The following is a 15,295-nucleotide window of genomic DNA, read 5'->3' on the forward strand; positions in this document are numbered from 1 at the left end:
AAAGACGTGGTAAGTTGAACTACCTAACCCTAGGGATCTCTGCAGCCTGGGGATAGGAAAGACTTTAGACCAGTAGTGATGCTCATCTTCTGCCACTGACTCATGCTGCAGACTGCGGCAAGCTACTTCAGTTTGAAGACTGACTTTTCTGTCTACAGAGATATCACCACGGTATTGCTTTTGGCACTGAAGATTTTGTGCACCTTACCCAGATAAGTATTTTGTCTAGGCTTTGACTCAATAAAGTTTTATAGGAATAAATTGTATTTCTCTTACGCAGTTGGTCCATGATCACTTTAATTTAAACTTATGCATAAGTGAGAGCAAATGTCACATGGGGTTGTCCTGTTACACCCTGATCAGCTTGTTGTTCCTTACATCAGGGTATCCCCTGCCTCATGCCAGAACAAACACTCATGAGGCCACAAAAAGGGTGAGATCAGGGAACTGATCTATACAGTGGGGTTGGGTTTTTTTCTGAATTAGCATTTGTGCAGCACTATGTAAAGCAAAATTGAAAAGTCAGTTTCACATCTCATAAATAGGCTGATGCGTACCTAAATCTGCTGCTGCATGGCTCACACAAAAGCAGCGGCATGCGATTCCAAGTGTCAGTTATTCTCCAATGTCTTTCTCTTTCTAAAAGTCTGTCCTCTTCACATGCTTTATTGCTGCCCTGCTCTGCCCTATATTTAGCTAATTCTTACATTTCCTAATTTTGACCTGGATACAACTGTATATACACAGTTAACCCATAGTTACTCATACCTCCAAAATGAATCTGTTAGAATGGAAGAGAAAAATGGGAACGCCTTCCACCCGCGTTACCCTGGAGACTGAGTGAGCCGAGTTCAATGAATGAGAGCACACTAGTTCAATGAATGAGTGCAGAAACATGTTCTCAGTGCAGAGATTCACTATTTGGCTGGTAACTGCTGCTGCACAGGTTGGTGATTTGAATGTCAGGCAGCGCAGCTGGCGGCTGGGATGGAAGGCATCTCTGCTAGCATGAGCTCTAGCTTCACACTCGGTTCAGGTGTGGGTGCTGAATACATGCAGAAGAAGGCAGGAACAGAGAGCTGATAAGGTCTCACCTAACAAGCAGTGACTGAATAGGTATAATGAAGGCATCTAGCTTGGATTTATAAGATATTACAGTCATTTTCTTCCAGTATTAAACCTTGACAAGGTCTTTTTGACCAGGACTGCCAACCTCTCCATGGCAAGGTTGACAAAGGCTGAAATTCTGATCTTCAAATATACAGCACAGAAGACAAATTGCTGAACATTGTCCTGTCGAATAAGGGCATTCACAGGTAGCTCAACACTGATTTTAATCTAGTTGATTGAATGTCTACCCCTTCACTTCTTACAATAAGAAACCTGTGTGGTGAAGAACACAGTATCTCAGGGTTGAAGAACATTACGTCTCAGGGTTCAGGAGCAATCCACTTCACTACACTTGGAAAATTTCTATATTTCTAATTACTTAATGATCTGTAATTAGTTGAAGAGTAAGAAGAATGGAAGCTTCAGTGCCTGGAATTTCTATGTGAAAACCCAAAGCTTGGATGGAGGGAGGTTCTTTAAATCATCCTTGGTTTGACTTCAGATAGCCTTTTCTATTTGCTTAAAACTTAAATGAATAAATGCAATGTAACACTTTGATTTAAATATCTGCCTACATTTCTTTTGTAACCAAACTACATTCCTTGCTTTTTCAGCTATTCCAGTAGCTAAGCGTATTATGGATTTAAATACATTTACTATACTTTTTTAACTGGAAATGTAAGTTTGAATTCTCCATTACAAATTTTAAAGATAAGTCAGCACTAAAAATACAAAACTCACATTTTACACTTTTTGGTACAAAAATAGTTGATACTACATAATACAAGAACTGTACGTCATTAATCACATACACGTCAGTGACAACAAACATCAGTAGATCAAAGCATCAAAGACAAATAAGAATTCAGACTTTACCTGAAAAGGAGGAGGAAAAAGTGTAACCATACAGTCTATATAAACAAATACATAGGATAGGAGGAGCCAAAAGAGGATTGCTTCTGATTCCCTCACAAAAGCTATCCAAGAAGGAGGGAAAAGGTGATCCAGCTAATTCCTTCTTTGTGCAAAAGACGATGAATAAAGGACTCTTCCTGTATTAGTCAACTTAGGTCAAAATTATATCAAGCATCATGTCCAAAGAGTCAGACCATTTTTAAACTACAACTTAGAGAAGCAATAATCAGATACTTTAAACCATATTCTTTAAATAAAGAATGTTATTTCCCCCTCAAAAAAAAAGTTCCTTTTATTTGTTAATTACATTCCTCCACACAAAGTAACCCTTGTGTCTTCCTATTAGGTTCATACCTATCTTCAAGCACCAGTGAACCCAGCCATTCACTGGGAACAAAAGCACCTACAGTTCCAGCTTTCATTGGTGGTTTCTTTTTTCACTGGACATAAGCCAGACTCAAACTGTTTGAGGGGGGAAGTAGCAGACACACATAAGCCACTATTTATTTCCAATCCTCACACAAGACACCTGATACAAGCCAAGATGAAGACAAATCCAAGGATTCAGTGTATAAGCATGGGAACTCACAAGAGCAAAAGTTGGAGGGACGGCAGAAAAGGAAGGGGGAGGGTGGAAACACGTGAATTTGGTTTTCAGTTAAAAGGTTCCTCTCATTTTTTCCCAGGTGAATATGCTGTTGTTGTTCAACAACAACAGAGACCCAGGCAGCTCAGGTGTTCTACGCTTAAACCACACTGATTTTTAAGTAACCAGTTCCAAGAAAAAGGACCTTCTGTCAGGAGAACTGATTGCTGCTGGTGAGCAAATATTTCTCATTCTTAACTTTCCTTTAATACAGCAATGAGGTTTGGTTGACAAATGCATTACAAGCCTGGTTATATAAAAAAGACAAATGATAGATGCTTAGAGATTAGCTAGCAAAACATTTGTTCTGATAGAGAGATGAAGGCAATTTATATGGTGTTGGCTGTCATTTTTTCTCTTAATCAATTAACTAACATTGGATCATGTAACATCAAAAATTCAGAATATTGAATTTAAACTGCCTCCAGCTACAGCACTATAAATTATCCTTCCAAACCCCCACTGGCTTTCAATAGGTTGATAATCAATTATTTAAGCTTCAGATAATTAATGCTGTGACTTGAAGAGATTTACACTTTGATTTTTTCATTAATACATCATGAAAGAAAGAACTGATTCACACATTCCATACCTGCTTCATAGAGACTTTATCATCTGGTGTGATTTCAAAGCTATAACTATTTAAGTTTAAGTAGCATTTTAACATGTTCATATAAATGCTAGGTTTTATTGTTAACATCTAATAGGTAAACTGATACTAAAGATAGTTATTAACTTCCACAAAGAGTTGCTACAAATACTGTTTTGTCAAGAGTATAGTACTAGGGTGTAGTGATCTGCTTTTGCTGACTGAAGTTTGTGGTCTGCACAAACATGGGGACAATTTGCATGGAACTTTTATTACCAAAAAATCCTCATCCCCCAGACTTAACTAAAAGTTAAGTCTTTCCTTAGGAAACACTGGGAAACTTCACATTTTCTTATTAAACATCCATAATCTCCAATCATCAAATTAATGTGCATAATTAATAAGCTCCAAAGGAGACTCCCTTCTAAAACTCAATCAGCAATAGCTAACATGAACAAGCCTAAGGAGGGAAGTATGTGAAACAAAGAACAACTCCAGAGTTGTGATGCCATGTGGGGGGAAAGGGAACTGTTGTGGACAAGACTGAGGAGAACAATATTATAATGGATGTATTAGTTATTTAGCAACCTTCAGAAACACAGAATTCCTACTGTAAGATGATACTTCATTTTTCCTAAAATTTTGCACATTTTAATGGACAAATTTTTCTCCAGTCACTTGAATAGAATAGTTTTCTTGCATTGAGATTGCCAGCTACTGGAAGTGGGTTTGCATTTGTTCACCAGAAATTGAACTGTTAACAGTAATGTTAGTAATGTTGAGGAATTCATTAAAGTAAGGATAAAAGCTGCTGCACTTTTCATGCCTCTCTGTCCTAAGAAGGATGAAACATCTTATTTTGCCAGTGCTCAGGGCTGTAATTCCATATTGGATATCACTTTTAAATTCAAGTTTGAAATTTTCTGTATCAATACAGGCACAAGTGCTTCAGGGGACTGGGGTTTTTTTGTATTTAAGTCAAAGCACTTTCTCAACAGGTCATCCTGGTAACTTCTAAAGCTCAGCCTCTGAAAAGTGGAATGTCCAGTGAGAACTGATAAGTGGACTGGGTGGTATCCTGGGCTACATGCATTATATTTTTTAACTAAGTTCAAATCATCAGGTATCCACCTGAATATCTGAGCTTTAATGCCTAAAGATGATTGTAGCGGGCAGAAAGAAGACTTATCAATTAAAAAAATTTGGCTTTGCAATGTCGCTTTCCTTTCCTCAACTGTCGCTTTTTTTCTCTGACTTTTATCAAGACCAGAAGTTACTGAATTTCTTATAATGATCTTTGTCACTAAGAGAAGCAAACACCTTCAAAATACTGAAATAGCCAGGAGCACAGATGGATTGTCTTATTAAGCAGGACTTGAGCTGAAAATCAGTTTAAAAATGCCTTGAAGAATGGGGAAATTTTTTGTTTTCATTGTGAGAAACAGATGGAAATTTCTTTGACATTTATCTCACAGGCTTTAACATCCTGGTTCACTGAGTGCAGGCTAAAAAAATGATGGTAATTTCAACATTCTGAAGGGATTTGCCAATTTAAAATGTATTATACCTGGAGGCAAATACTTGTCAATTTTTCTATTTTATTAAGGAGGATATAATGAGACATGTTTTGATCAAAAAAACTACTATCCATGAAAAAGATCCCATGCTGTTACACTTCACTGAAATTAAAAAACTAACAGATTGAACAACTAGTAGCACTGTCTTGAAATTTTCATGATCCAGTATTACAACGTTGTACTAGTCCATAAGAAACAAATGCTGGGTGACCAGAAATAAACTTTGTTGCCCTGATCACACTGTCGTGAGAACCGTCCCCTGCAGCCTAATTTTGACAGCTGAAAGCAATGCTGCATGATAAAATTAAGCGCCTCCATTTTGCACTTTTCTCACAAAGGCATTTCTAGAAATAACCAAAACTACTTCTGTAGTATAGATTGTTAGAATACCACTAAGACACAGGTTGATTTACACTGTACCAGGTGACAAATCCACGTGACTAAAGCTGTTGCTTTGTTTTCCAGTTTCCTTGCTGCGTTGAAAGGGATCTTCTCAAAGAAATAATGCTCCATTCAACATTGGCCTTGTCCTTCCTGCTAATTGCAGTCTCTTCCAACCTTGCAATGGCAATCAAAAAGGAAAAAAGAGCACCTCAGACACTGTCAAGAGGTACTGTATATTTACTTTATGTAGTTACCTCCTCATCTTCCCGTATAGGTCAACAAATGTTTTTATTTAGAATATACCTGAAAGCACACATATACTTACTGAGGTGTGTTTCTCTAGCGTTAAGTGACACCCTAAGTAGTGCATCTTCTTATTCCATGTCATTTCACTCCATCAGTTTGTTCTTAAGGATATGGCTGAGGGCCTCATATAACCTGCATAATTTCTATAATTCACAGTGACCTAGTAGAAGCCAATAACCTAAACTTAGTCTCTCAAATCAGGATGCACTTGTAGGACTATCAGTGAAAAAATATTCTTTCATATATCAGTTAAAAGATATTATGTTATGGTAACTTATTATCTACTGAAACACAGTTTCATAACTTCAGTTGCTATGGAACAATGTTTCTACAGACCCATTTTTATACACAGAACAACAGTGTGAGCTACTGGTGGGTTTTTCTGCATGACTTTTTTTTTGCTTTTGCTTTTCATCATATAGTCACAGTCATGCTTTGCAGTGAATAATTCACTTGTTGTGGTGCATCATTTTCAACCTGAAGGTTAACTAAAGACCCTATTTTAAGTTATTTATGCCTGATCAATCCCTAGAAATACAAGCAGAGAAATAGCTGACTGAAGTCTTTTCCTCTTCTCCATCTTCCCTCTCCTTTCAGGCCTATTCACCCCAAAACATCTCCAGCTCCCTCCCTGACCTCTTCCTCAAGCTGTGCAAAGCCTGCAGACCCCACAGCTCACCTCTGAGGTCTTCCCATACAAAACACTGGCAAAGTCCCACCTGTCACAGAGGTCCCATCTGAGCCTAATTGCTCAGGGAGCACTTGACAAAATCATGCAACACCTCGACTAACCAAAGAGAAATTGCAAATCACTTCTCGTAAGCGGTATCTCTGGAGAAAGGTTATAATCAATCTGGTATCTATTGGCTGTCTTGCCTAGATCATGATTTATTTTTCCCACTAAGCCTAAATGCATAAAAAGATAACAAAATCCCTTCAATTCTGGCAATTTTGAAAAAAAAACAACAACAAAAAAAAACCAGTCACAGAAACAATCAGTTTTCTAATTATGATTTAAAGCCTTTTGGGATGCCTTGAGCACTTCACCTGTAATTTTCACAGATCAAAGGGGAACACTTAAACCTGCTGCAAAATGACCCTAGCTGGCTCCTCTATGCAGTTACCTACGTTAGCAGTTGACTTCAGCCAGGGCTGGGAACACACTAGTCAACGTGCCAGAATCCCACCATCAACCAGACAGATCTGTAATTGAAATCACTCTCCTGAAAGAAGAGATGACCTAAGAGCGTCACAAGCAATTGTCCCGTGAGAAAGCTAACAGCAAATCACTGCATAACCAGGTCTGGTCCAAGCGCTGTCTAGACAGCATAGAAGAAACAGAGCCTTAACCTGGTCCAGATCCAGAAGCTGTTCTACAATTCCCATGAGGGCCGTCATGAATGGAGCAACACTGCCTGGGAGGCAGGGATCTACTACACAGGGGCTGGCATCTTTGGGATCTGAAGGCATGAAAGCAACTGGACTATTTGCTTTTTGAGATCAGTGGATCACCAGCTATGGATGAGCTATGGAGCTGATGATTAATTAGGATGTTGTTTAGGTGGAGATTTTTGTTTAACAGCCATTCTTTTACTAAATTATAAGTACTTGCAATGCCAGGGATTGAAATTCCCTGAGTTCCAAGAGTTAAGCTTAAAACCCAAGACTACTCTAACAATGTTCATATTAAAGTCGATCTTATTTGAGCTGTCATATTTTACTTTTTTCTCTAACTTTATAAGCCAACTTTCTCTTTAAGCCCCAGGGTCTACATGAAATATGGAGCAGACAATATAAAGATATAAAGGATTTGGGTGCTGATTTAGGGACCTCTGAGTTTTCAGAAAGAGATCTAATAGGTTTGCCAGAGGACTTGAACTGGATACTCAACCAGCTGAGGGTTTTGGCTTTGTTTTTTGGCTTTGAGGGGTTTGTTTTTGGTTTTTTTTTTAATCTTCCAAGGCACCTATCAGGAGATGTAGAATTAGTATAGCCACAACGTTTGGGAAACTTTGCCTGAAAAAAAACAAATCCTATTTGTGGACAACTGTTGATAAATATAAAAAATGTAATTTGTTATGAGTTACTTACCTGGCCACCAGTTAATCCTTGTGTTATATTTCTAGGGTGGGGAGATGAAATAACCTGGGTACAAACTTATGAAGAAGGCCTTTATCAAGCAAAAAAAAGGTAAGAGATTAAAAGACAAAGTTGTTAATCAGATAGTCATGCCTGAAAATACTATAATGAAACAGAACAAAGAAACACCGTGACAGATGATCTGCAGACCACCCAGTTAAATAAAACAGATTTAGTGTCTATAAATAAAAGTTGTTGCAGGGGTCTTATGACTCTGAAGCAACATCATGGGCCAATAGGCAACTCTGTTTAACACTGTTGTTTCTTTGTCACTACAGCAGTGTTGTCATTTGAATAAGCAATGATAAATAGATATTATAATTTAAAAAATACATCTTATATATATATACGTATATCTCGTTATTCCTCTGATTCCTTCCTTAATCAACAGCTGGAAATCAGTTACATTTGCTCTTGCATGGTGATCCACTGCCTCTGATGTTTCCTCCAACACTTTATTAGCTGACATATGTGCATGATGTACTCACAGTTTCTCGCTATCCTGGTAGAAAGTTCCAATCTGAATCTTCTCTGGGATTCAGCTGAAAACTTATTTGAGAATTCATAAAAATACTCATTTAAATCTCTATTACAGTTCATTTTAGATCATAATAGTGTAGCATAAGCTATTGTTAAATCAAAGGCAAATTATTTTTTAAATCAAAGGCAACTAATTTCATGTACCCTATGTCAAAATGGCTAGGTACTGAACAACTCTTGACAGTGATAGCAGATCAGCCATTAGCAACTGATTTACTGAACAGTAACAGTAGTTGAAAAAAATACAGGAGAAAATGCACAGAATTGTTTTATGTTTTGACTTCCAAAAATATAAAATGTTGATACATTACTAAACTATTTACAGAAAAAAATAATTTACTGTATATCTGTTCAAGAAAGCTTAAAAACATTAATTTCTTCATGGGAAGGATTTGATGATAAACCCAATTTTATAAAAATTATTTTATTCCAGTTCATACAGATTATTTATACTTTCTTAATCATGGAGAACATCACACCTAAGCAGTATTAAATAGCTCTTCAGTTTGATTATATACTAACTGGGAATGAAATGATGATGGCTCTATTGTTTCTTTCTTCTAGAATTTCTTACTTTAGAAAACTTATTTAGATATAGAAACTCTATTTCTCTATTTTGTTCTTTTATGAAGGAGTTATGTTCTTTTTCCTTGCCCAAAAATTTCTGTAATTCTGTATGGAACATCTGTATGGTTTTACTGTGGGTTAACATAAGATGAAATGTAATTTGCCTTTTCCAGTCTGATAGTAAAATCACCCATTTGCATACTTGTCAAATGATCTAACTACATGTTTTATTATTATTAATAAAGTAACAAGCCACTGATGGTAATTCATCATTTGGAAGACTGTCAATACTGCCAAGGTAATTTTGATTCTTTGAGTGTTAAATTTTTGACAATATTTTTATAAGAAACTGCACCTATCTAGATATATACCTTGCACTTACTGAAAATTACTTAAAGAAATAGGTAAATGAAAATGTATTTGAAAAGCTAAGAATTTATTACCATTATTTACAAAAAGTCCACTATGAAACTATCCAACAAAGAACATGAAAAATGCTCAGTGCTGCTCTCCTGCTATCTCTAATGCAGCACTCATCAGTTTAAATTAAAAGACACAGATTTGCTACTGACTCATTGAACAGATTTAATATTGTTTAGCTCTCCTGAACTGGTAACTAGAGAAGGAGACAAGGACAGGGCTGCTGAAATTGATCTAATAGAATTTTCTGAGAATAATGCACTTTTGTCAAGCTGAGACATGGTATCCATTGAGACAGGCTTCATAAATAACAGAAGAGAGCTTCCATTTTCATAGCCGGGAGGTTGTACTGACATGGGTCAAAAAACCAAAAAGCAGTGATAGAGCCCTTAAGTGCCCCTCAGGAATGTGAATCAGCAGAGACAGGAACAATGTGGCCAGTCTGCAGCCAATGTGGTGCCTAAATGCAGAAGGAAAGGCAGTATTTGAGATGGACTTCAAAATGATCGTGTTTCTTCCAGCACTGAAGAAAGCTTTTGCAGAAAATGAAGAGATACAGGAAATGGCCCAAAATAACTTCGTTATGCTGAATCTCATGGTATGAAGGGTTTGGGAAGGTTTGACTTGTATATTTTATTGGCTTGTGCTTTCTCTTTCTTTGTCTTGCTTTTTCATGTCATTTTAGCTAAATATCTCTAGCATTTCAGTAACATGTAAGTACAGGCATTTGTGCATGTGTATCCACACACAAGTAGTACCTTTTTTGATTTTGTCCTCTGGTACAAGACTATTCACAGGTGGTACTACTTCACCAAAATTTACAGAAATATTTTAATAATTAGCTTTAATTTCTCTGCCAGCATGAAACCACAGATAAAAACCTGTCACCTGATGGACAATACGTGCCTCGAATCATGTTTGTAGGTATGTACAATATTTACGTATCTTCAAAGATGTGATATCTGAATCTATGCCTTTGAAGACATCAAAATGATTCATTTTACAAGAAGAAAATAGCTCAAAATTTATCATTACCACAGCATTAGTTTGGAACTTGGCAGATCTGAGTTCAGCTCCCCCTCTATCACAGGCTTTGACCCTCGTAAACTTCCTCCGGGTACAGATACGTTCTGAAGGGTACCTAATTTGTGTTTGGGAGCAAGACGCTTAAATGTCCATTAGCATCTGGGCTTTTGCTCTCTGTGCTTCTTCCTAGTGCTATTATAAGACAAAGTTTAGTGAAAACAGTCAACTATCTGACTGAATGTAGATGTCTACAGCGTGGACATTACCACAGAGCAAGTCAATAGTCAGTGGCATCTAAGGAAATTATTTATGCCATCATCAAGCTTACTTCTGGAATAGGTTGAATGAATCATTCCCCAGAGTGCCTGTTGCTTTCCACTGACTGTACAGGGAGCCTAGAGTCACTAGTGCTGTGGTGGCATCCAAAGTTAGGTGAGATGAAGCCCACACTCAGAGCGTAATGTAGTAACAGGAGTTAGTCAACAAAAAGCTTTGAAGGGCAACTGGGAGAAGAGATGTCCACAACAACTTGCTCCTGTGATGGAAACATTAAGAATCACAAGATTTTCATTCTGAAGGCTCTAGGTAGGTGTTGTGGTTTAACCCCAGCCAGCAACTAAGCCCCACACAGCCGCTCGCTCACTCCCCCCCAGTGGGATGGGGAAGAGAATCGGAAGAGCAAAAGTGAGAAAACTCGTGGGCTGAGATAAAGACAGTTTAATAGGTAAAGCAAAAGCTGCACACACAAGCAAAGCAAAACAAGGAATTCATTCACTCCTTCCCATGGGCAGGCAGGTGTTCAGCCATCTCCAGGAAAGCAGGGTTCCATCACACGTAACAGTTACTTGGGAAGACAAATGCCATCTCCAAATGTCCCCCCCTTCCTTCTTCTTCCCCAGCTTTATATACTGAGCATGATGTCATATGGTATGGAATATCCCTTTGGTCAGCTGGGGTCCCCTCCCAACTTCTTGTGCACCTGGCAGAACATGGGAAGCTGAAAAGTCCTTGATTTAGTATAAGCGCTACTTAGTAACGAAAACATCTCTGTATTAACACTGTTTTCAGCACAAATCCAAAACATAGCCCCGTACTAGCTACTATAAAGAAAATTAACTCTATCCCAGCCAAAACCAGCACAGTAGGTCATGCTAATACTGCATTATGTGCACATGACCCTCACCATGTGTGCATCCAGTCAAACTGGCCTCCCCTGATGTAACCCCAGAACTTGTAAAACAGGATATTTTTCTTTAAATATGAATGAAATGCATGTATAATCTATCACTTAAAATTAGCCGCATAATATAAAAATGAGCATTAGCTTTTGTTCAGGATTTCTCCAAGAGCAGTTGGTTGGAACAGAGCGTAACAGCCTCTTAATTGCCTCATTGATGAAATTGGAACACCTCAGAAACGGGGCTGCCAAAGTAGTGCCACTCACATCGTCCTCAGCTGTTGTGGGAATGGAAAGCACTGTTTAATACGATTACTTTTTCAGACCCTTCTCTCACAGTAAGAGCTGATATCACAGGAAGATACTCCAACCGGCTTTACACTTACGAACCACAAGACGTACCATTCCGTAAGTGCCCCCTTCATTGTGTTACTTTGCATTTCACCTTGTAAGCAGCCAGATGCATCCCATCCCAATCATTTGTGCTTGAGAACCCATTAAGATCTCAAAGTAATGAATAAGGACTGTGTGTGAGCATTTGCAATAAATTATAACAGTCTAACCTGTTCTAGCAAAACACTTAAGCACACCTATTGTCCCACTGAATTTATTGGGACTACTCAGGTAAGACAAGTTGAAAGATCGTGGGCGAGAACTTTCAGGATCAAGATCTGAGCAGTTTGTTGGAGAATGGTGAAAGTCACTATGCTCAAAGGTATCCAACTGTGCAATGTAAACAGCCAGTGGTGGGCGGGAATCAGAAAATAAATGTTGGTGGTTACCTGGGTACCACCTAACACCCATATTTCAGAAAAGAATGTGATTTTTCAGGTTGAGCTAGTCCTTTCTCTATACCATCTATCTGATACCAATGCAGTATCTCACCACAAATATGCACTTCACATCTGATTACCAGGCTTGCTGTTGAGAAGAGAGGGAGCTGACAGCAGCCTTGTCAAATCCCTTTAAGTTAAACATTTTGATTCACGCAACATTTTACCTTCTGCTTTAGTATCAATGTGAGAATTTTCACAATAGAAAGCTCTAAAATATAATGTGTAACCATAAATTAATTTCAATGTGAACAATTTACTAATCAAACTAGGTGGGCTTTTTAATTGTACAAATGCACTTTAAGTATTTTTTTACAGTTCTTATTTATTTTTCTTTCAGTAATAGAGAACATGAAGAAAGCACTACGCCTCATTCAGACAGAATTGTAACCAGCAACAATGAAATGACAATAGCCTCTACGAGGTGAAGCTGCACTAGGAAACCTAACATTTTAAAACATTTTAGTTAACCTCTCTGTCTCTACCATCATTTTGAACTCTTACCAAGCAGCTTTGGTATATCAGATTTCATAAGAAACTTATATGTACAATTTGAAGAACAAACATAGAAAGACTATTGTGTCTATTTGGAAAACAAGAAGAGAAATCTAATAAACACTTTTAAATTAGTTATCTGAATAACTGAAAGTGATGGTTTAAGGTGCAGCAACTTTGAGCTGTATTTTATCAATCCAGCTGTGACTTTGTTAAGTCAGCTATGACTTCTGACCAAGAGTTATAACCAATCTTTTTTATGTCTATTTGCAATTTGTTATATAATTTAATAGCTGCATCTCAGCTCCTAATTTTTATTTTTATTGCAAGAAGCTTGTGAGTCACTCTGCTTTATGCACTTATTTCTCATTAAAGGAAAAGAAGCTTTGCTGGCAAATCAGACAGGAAGGCTGTTCCTATAGATTTTGGAATAGCTTATGTAGAAAAAAATCAGTGATCTGGGCTTAGTTTTCTTCTCTATAATTCTTTAACTATCATTCTGATAGCTGAAAACCGAACCGACATTTCACACTGAGCATGTGGTCTCAGTGAGCTGATAATCATCAAATAGCAACTACAGGTTTTGCTATGATAAAGATACAATGAAGCAAGAGAGATGGAAGGAGATAGTCCCAGAACTCCACACCTGAGGCTAAGTGATGCTTGTAAAGTCTGGTATGGGAAAAATGAGCAGGCTTGTCCTAGCTCTTTTCATTTAAATGGCACTTGAGTCATGTGAAGCTCATCCAAGGTCTTTCCCTCTTTTTCTGTAGCATCCCAACCCAGACATCATGGTGGCAGCTTAGTGAGGGGATCTGTACATACAAAGTCTTCACAAAATTTCCCCAGGATCACTGTATGCAAAGGCAGATGCCTGTATGAGTAAAAAGCTGAAGTCAGTTGAAATAGTTTGTTATCCCCGCAATGTGCTTTTTCATTCAAGCAAGACAGTGAGTGAGACATCTGCAGTAAAAGCACATATGTTATGTTATGTGCAAAGCACCAGTGCCACTTGTTTGTGCTACCTGCCATTTCTTATGATGCTGCCTAAATACACATATAAAAGATGAAGGAAGGATCTTTGCAGGACAGCTTTGCTAATTTACAATACCTAGTATTAAATTTGTCATGACTTAGTTATATTGTGCCTATCTATCTATGTCTTCATAACTATGTAAAATTTTGATATAAGAGTGTATTTCAACAGATAGGTGATAAATGACCTGTACACTAAGAGGAAAAAAAAATCTTGTATTAGTCATTAACAGTATATTGTCTTCATAATCAGTTAAATGATTTTTTAACCTATGGGAAAATGCTAGAAACAAAATTAAACTGGTAATCACATTCCTTTAAGTTGTGTTTAGCTCTGTTCATTTATGTCCATATCTATTCCAGATTTGGCAACATTTCCCAGTCTGTGGGCATACCCTCTTTCGAGCATGCCAGAGATGTTCAGGAGAAAAGGATGTGAGCTAGCTGCCAGAGATGACACAGGATAGCCATGGCAGCACTTTTAAAGTAGGGTTGAGAGAAGATTTATTTTGGGGAGAAGCACAGCACAAAATAGGAAATGCTTAAGTATGGTAGATTCAAAATATTACCAAAAGATTAGGTGGAAAGTGGTGGGTCTTTGCTGTCATATTGCAGGGAAATTCTCTCCCCCCCCCCCCCCCCCCGATTCACTTTCAACATCAGCCAAGATCATGGGAGACGTTGGCTTGAAACAACCTCCGCTCCAACTCAGGCAGGGAATCAAATGTGGGATGGTTACACCATTAGCCAAACCCTGCTTCACCTACTTAAGATTCAGAAGACTAAGGTTTCAGGCTCTGGAGGGATATTGGAGGGAAGGCTGCACTTGTGGAAGTATTTGCATGGCTATGCTTTCATTCCAGTGTGAAACAAAAACTTTGTTTCAGGTCCGGAAAGCAGCTGCAAAACAAACCTGTTGTCCTCCCTTTAACTCTAGTAGTTACATCTTTGTCCATGGTATTCTTGTTTCCTTGTCTATTACTACTACTATTACATTAATTGCAAAGATGACAGTGTCTGCCATAAAAGACTACTTCCATGGATTACCCTAGTCAGTCCAGATATCAGCCTTTCAGTAAAAGAAGGGTATCCTCACACATACAAATGCTGAAGAGCATAAATATGCTGAGGGCTCCTCTGGGATTATACAGTGGATGATCACTTTAATGCTTCTTTCCTGTTAAGTAGATACATACACATATATACAGCCCAAACCCAGGGATGATGTCCTTTTTGTGCTGATGGCTGTCACTTCACACTGAAATGTTAATACGTTTCTGTACTAAAGAGAGGGAAGTCACAAACACAGTCTGATGTCACATCAATGTAACTCTGTAAGAGAATGCTCAGAGGGGATCTTATTAATGTATATAAATACCTGAAGAGAGAGTGAAAACAGGACAGAGCCAGGCTCTTTTCAGTGGTGCCCAGTGGTGGGACCAGAGGCAATGGGCACAAATTGAAACACAGGAGGTTCTGTCTGAACATGAGGAAACACTTTTTTACTGTGAGGGTGACCAAGCACTGGCACAGGTT

The 15,295-nt window shown here is 38.0% G+C and overlaps 1 protein-coding gene across 1 annotated transcript; it reads left to right on the forward strand.

The window, feature by feature from the left end:
• Positions 1-5,341: 5,341 nt before the first annotated feature.
• Positions 5,342-12,619, forward strand: AGR3 (anterior gradient 3, protein disulphide isomerase family member). Its single transcript, XM_072851467.1, has 7 exons — positions 5,342-5,447; positions 7,654-7,717; positions 9,019-9,071; positions 9,715-9,791; positions 10,054-10,117; positions 11,721-11,804; positions 12,570-12,619. Exons 1-7 carry the CDS (start codon positions 5,342-5,344, stop codon positions 12,617-12,619), a joined length of 498 nt encoding a protein of 165 aa, XP_072707568.1.
• The last annotated feature ends 2,676 nt before the right edge of the window (positions 12,620-15,295 follow it).

The sequence above is a fragment of the Ciconia boyciana genome, chromosome 2 (assembly GCF_034638445.1).
Source record: "Ciconia boyciana chromosome 2, ASM3463844v1, whole genome shotgun sequence".
NCBI classification, from domain to species: domain Eukaryota; kingdom Metazoa; phylum Chordata; class Aves; order Ciconiiformes; family Ciconiidae; genus Ciconia; species Ciconia boyciana.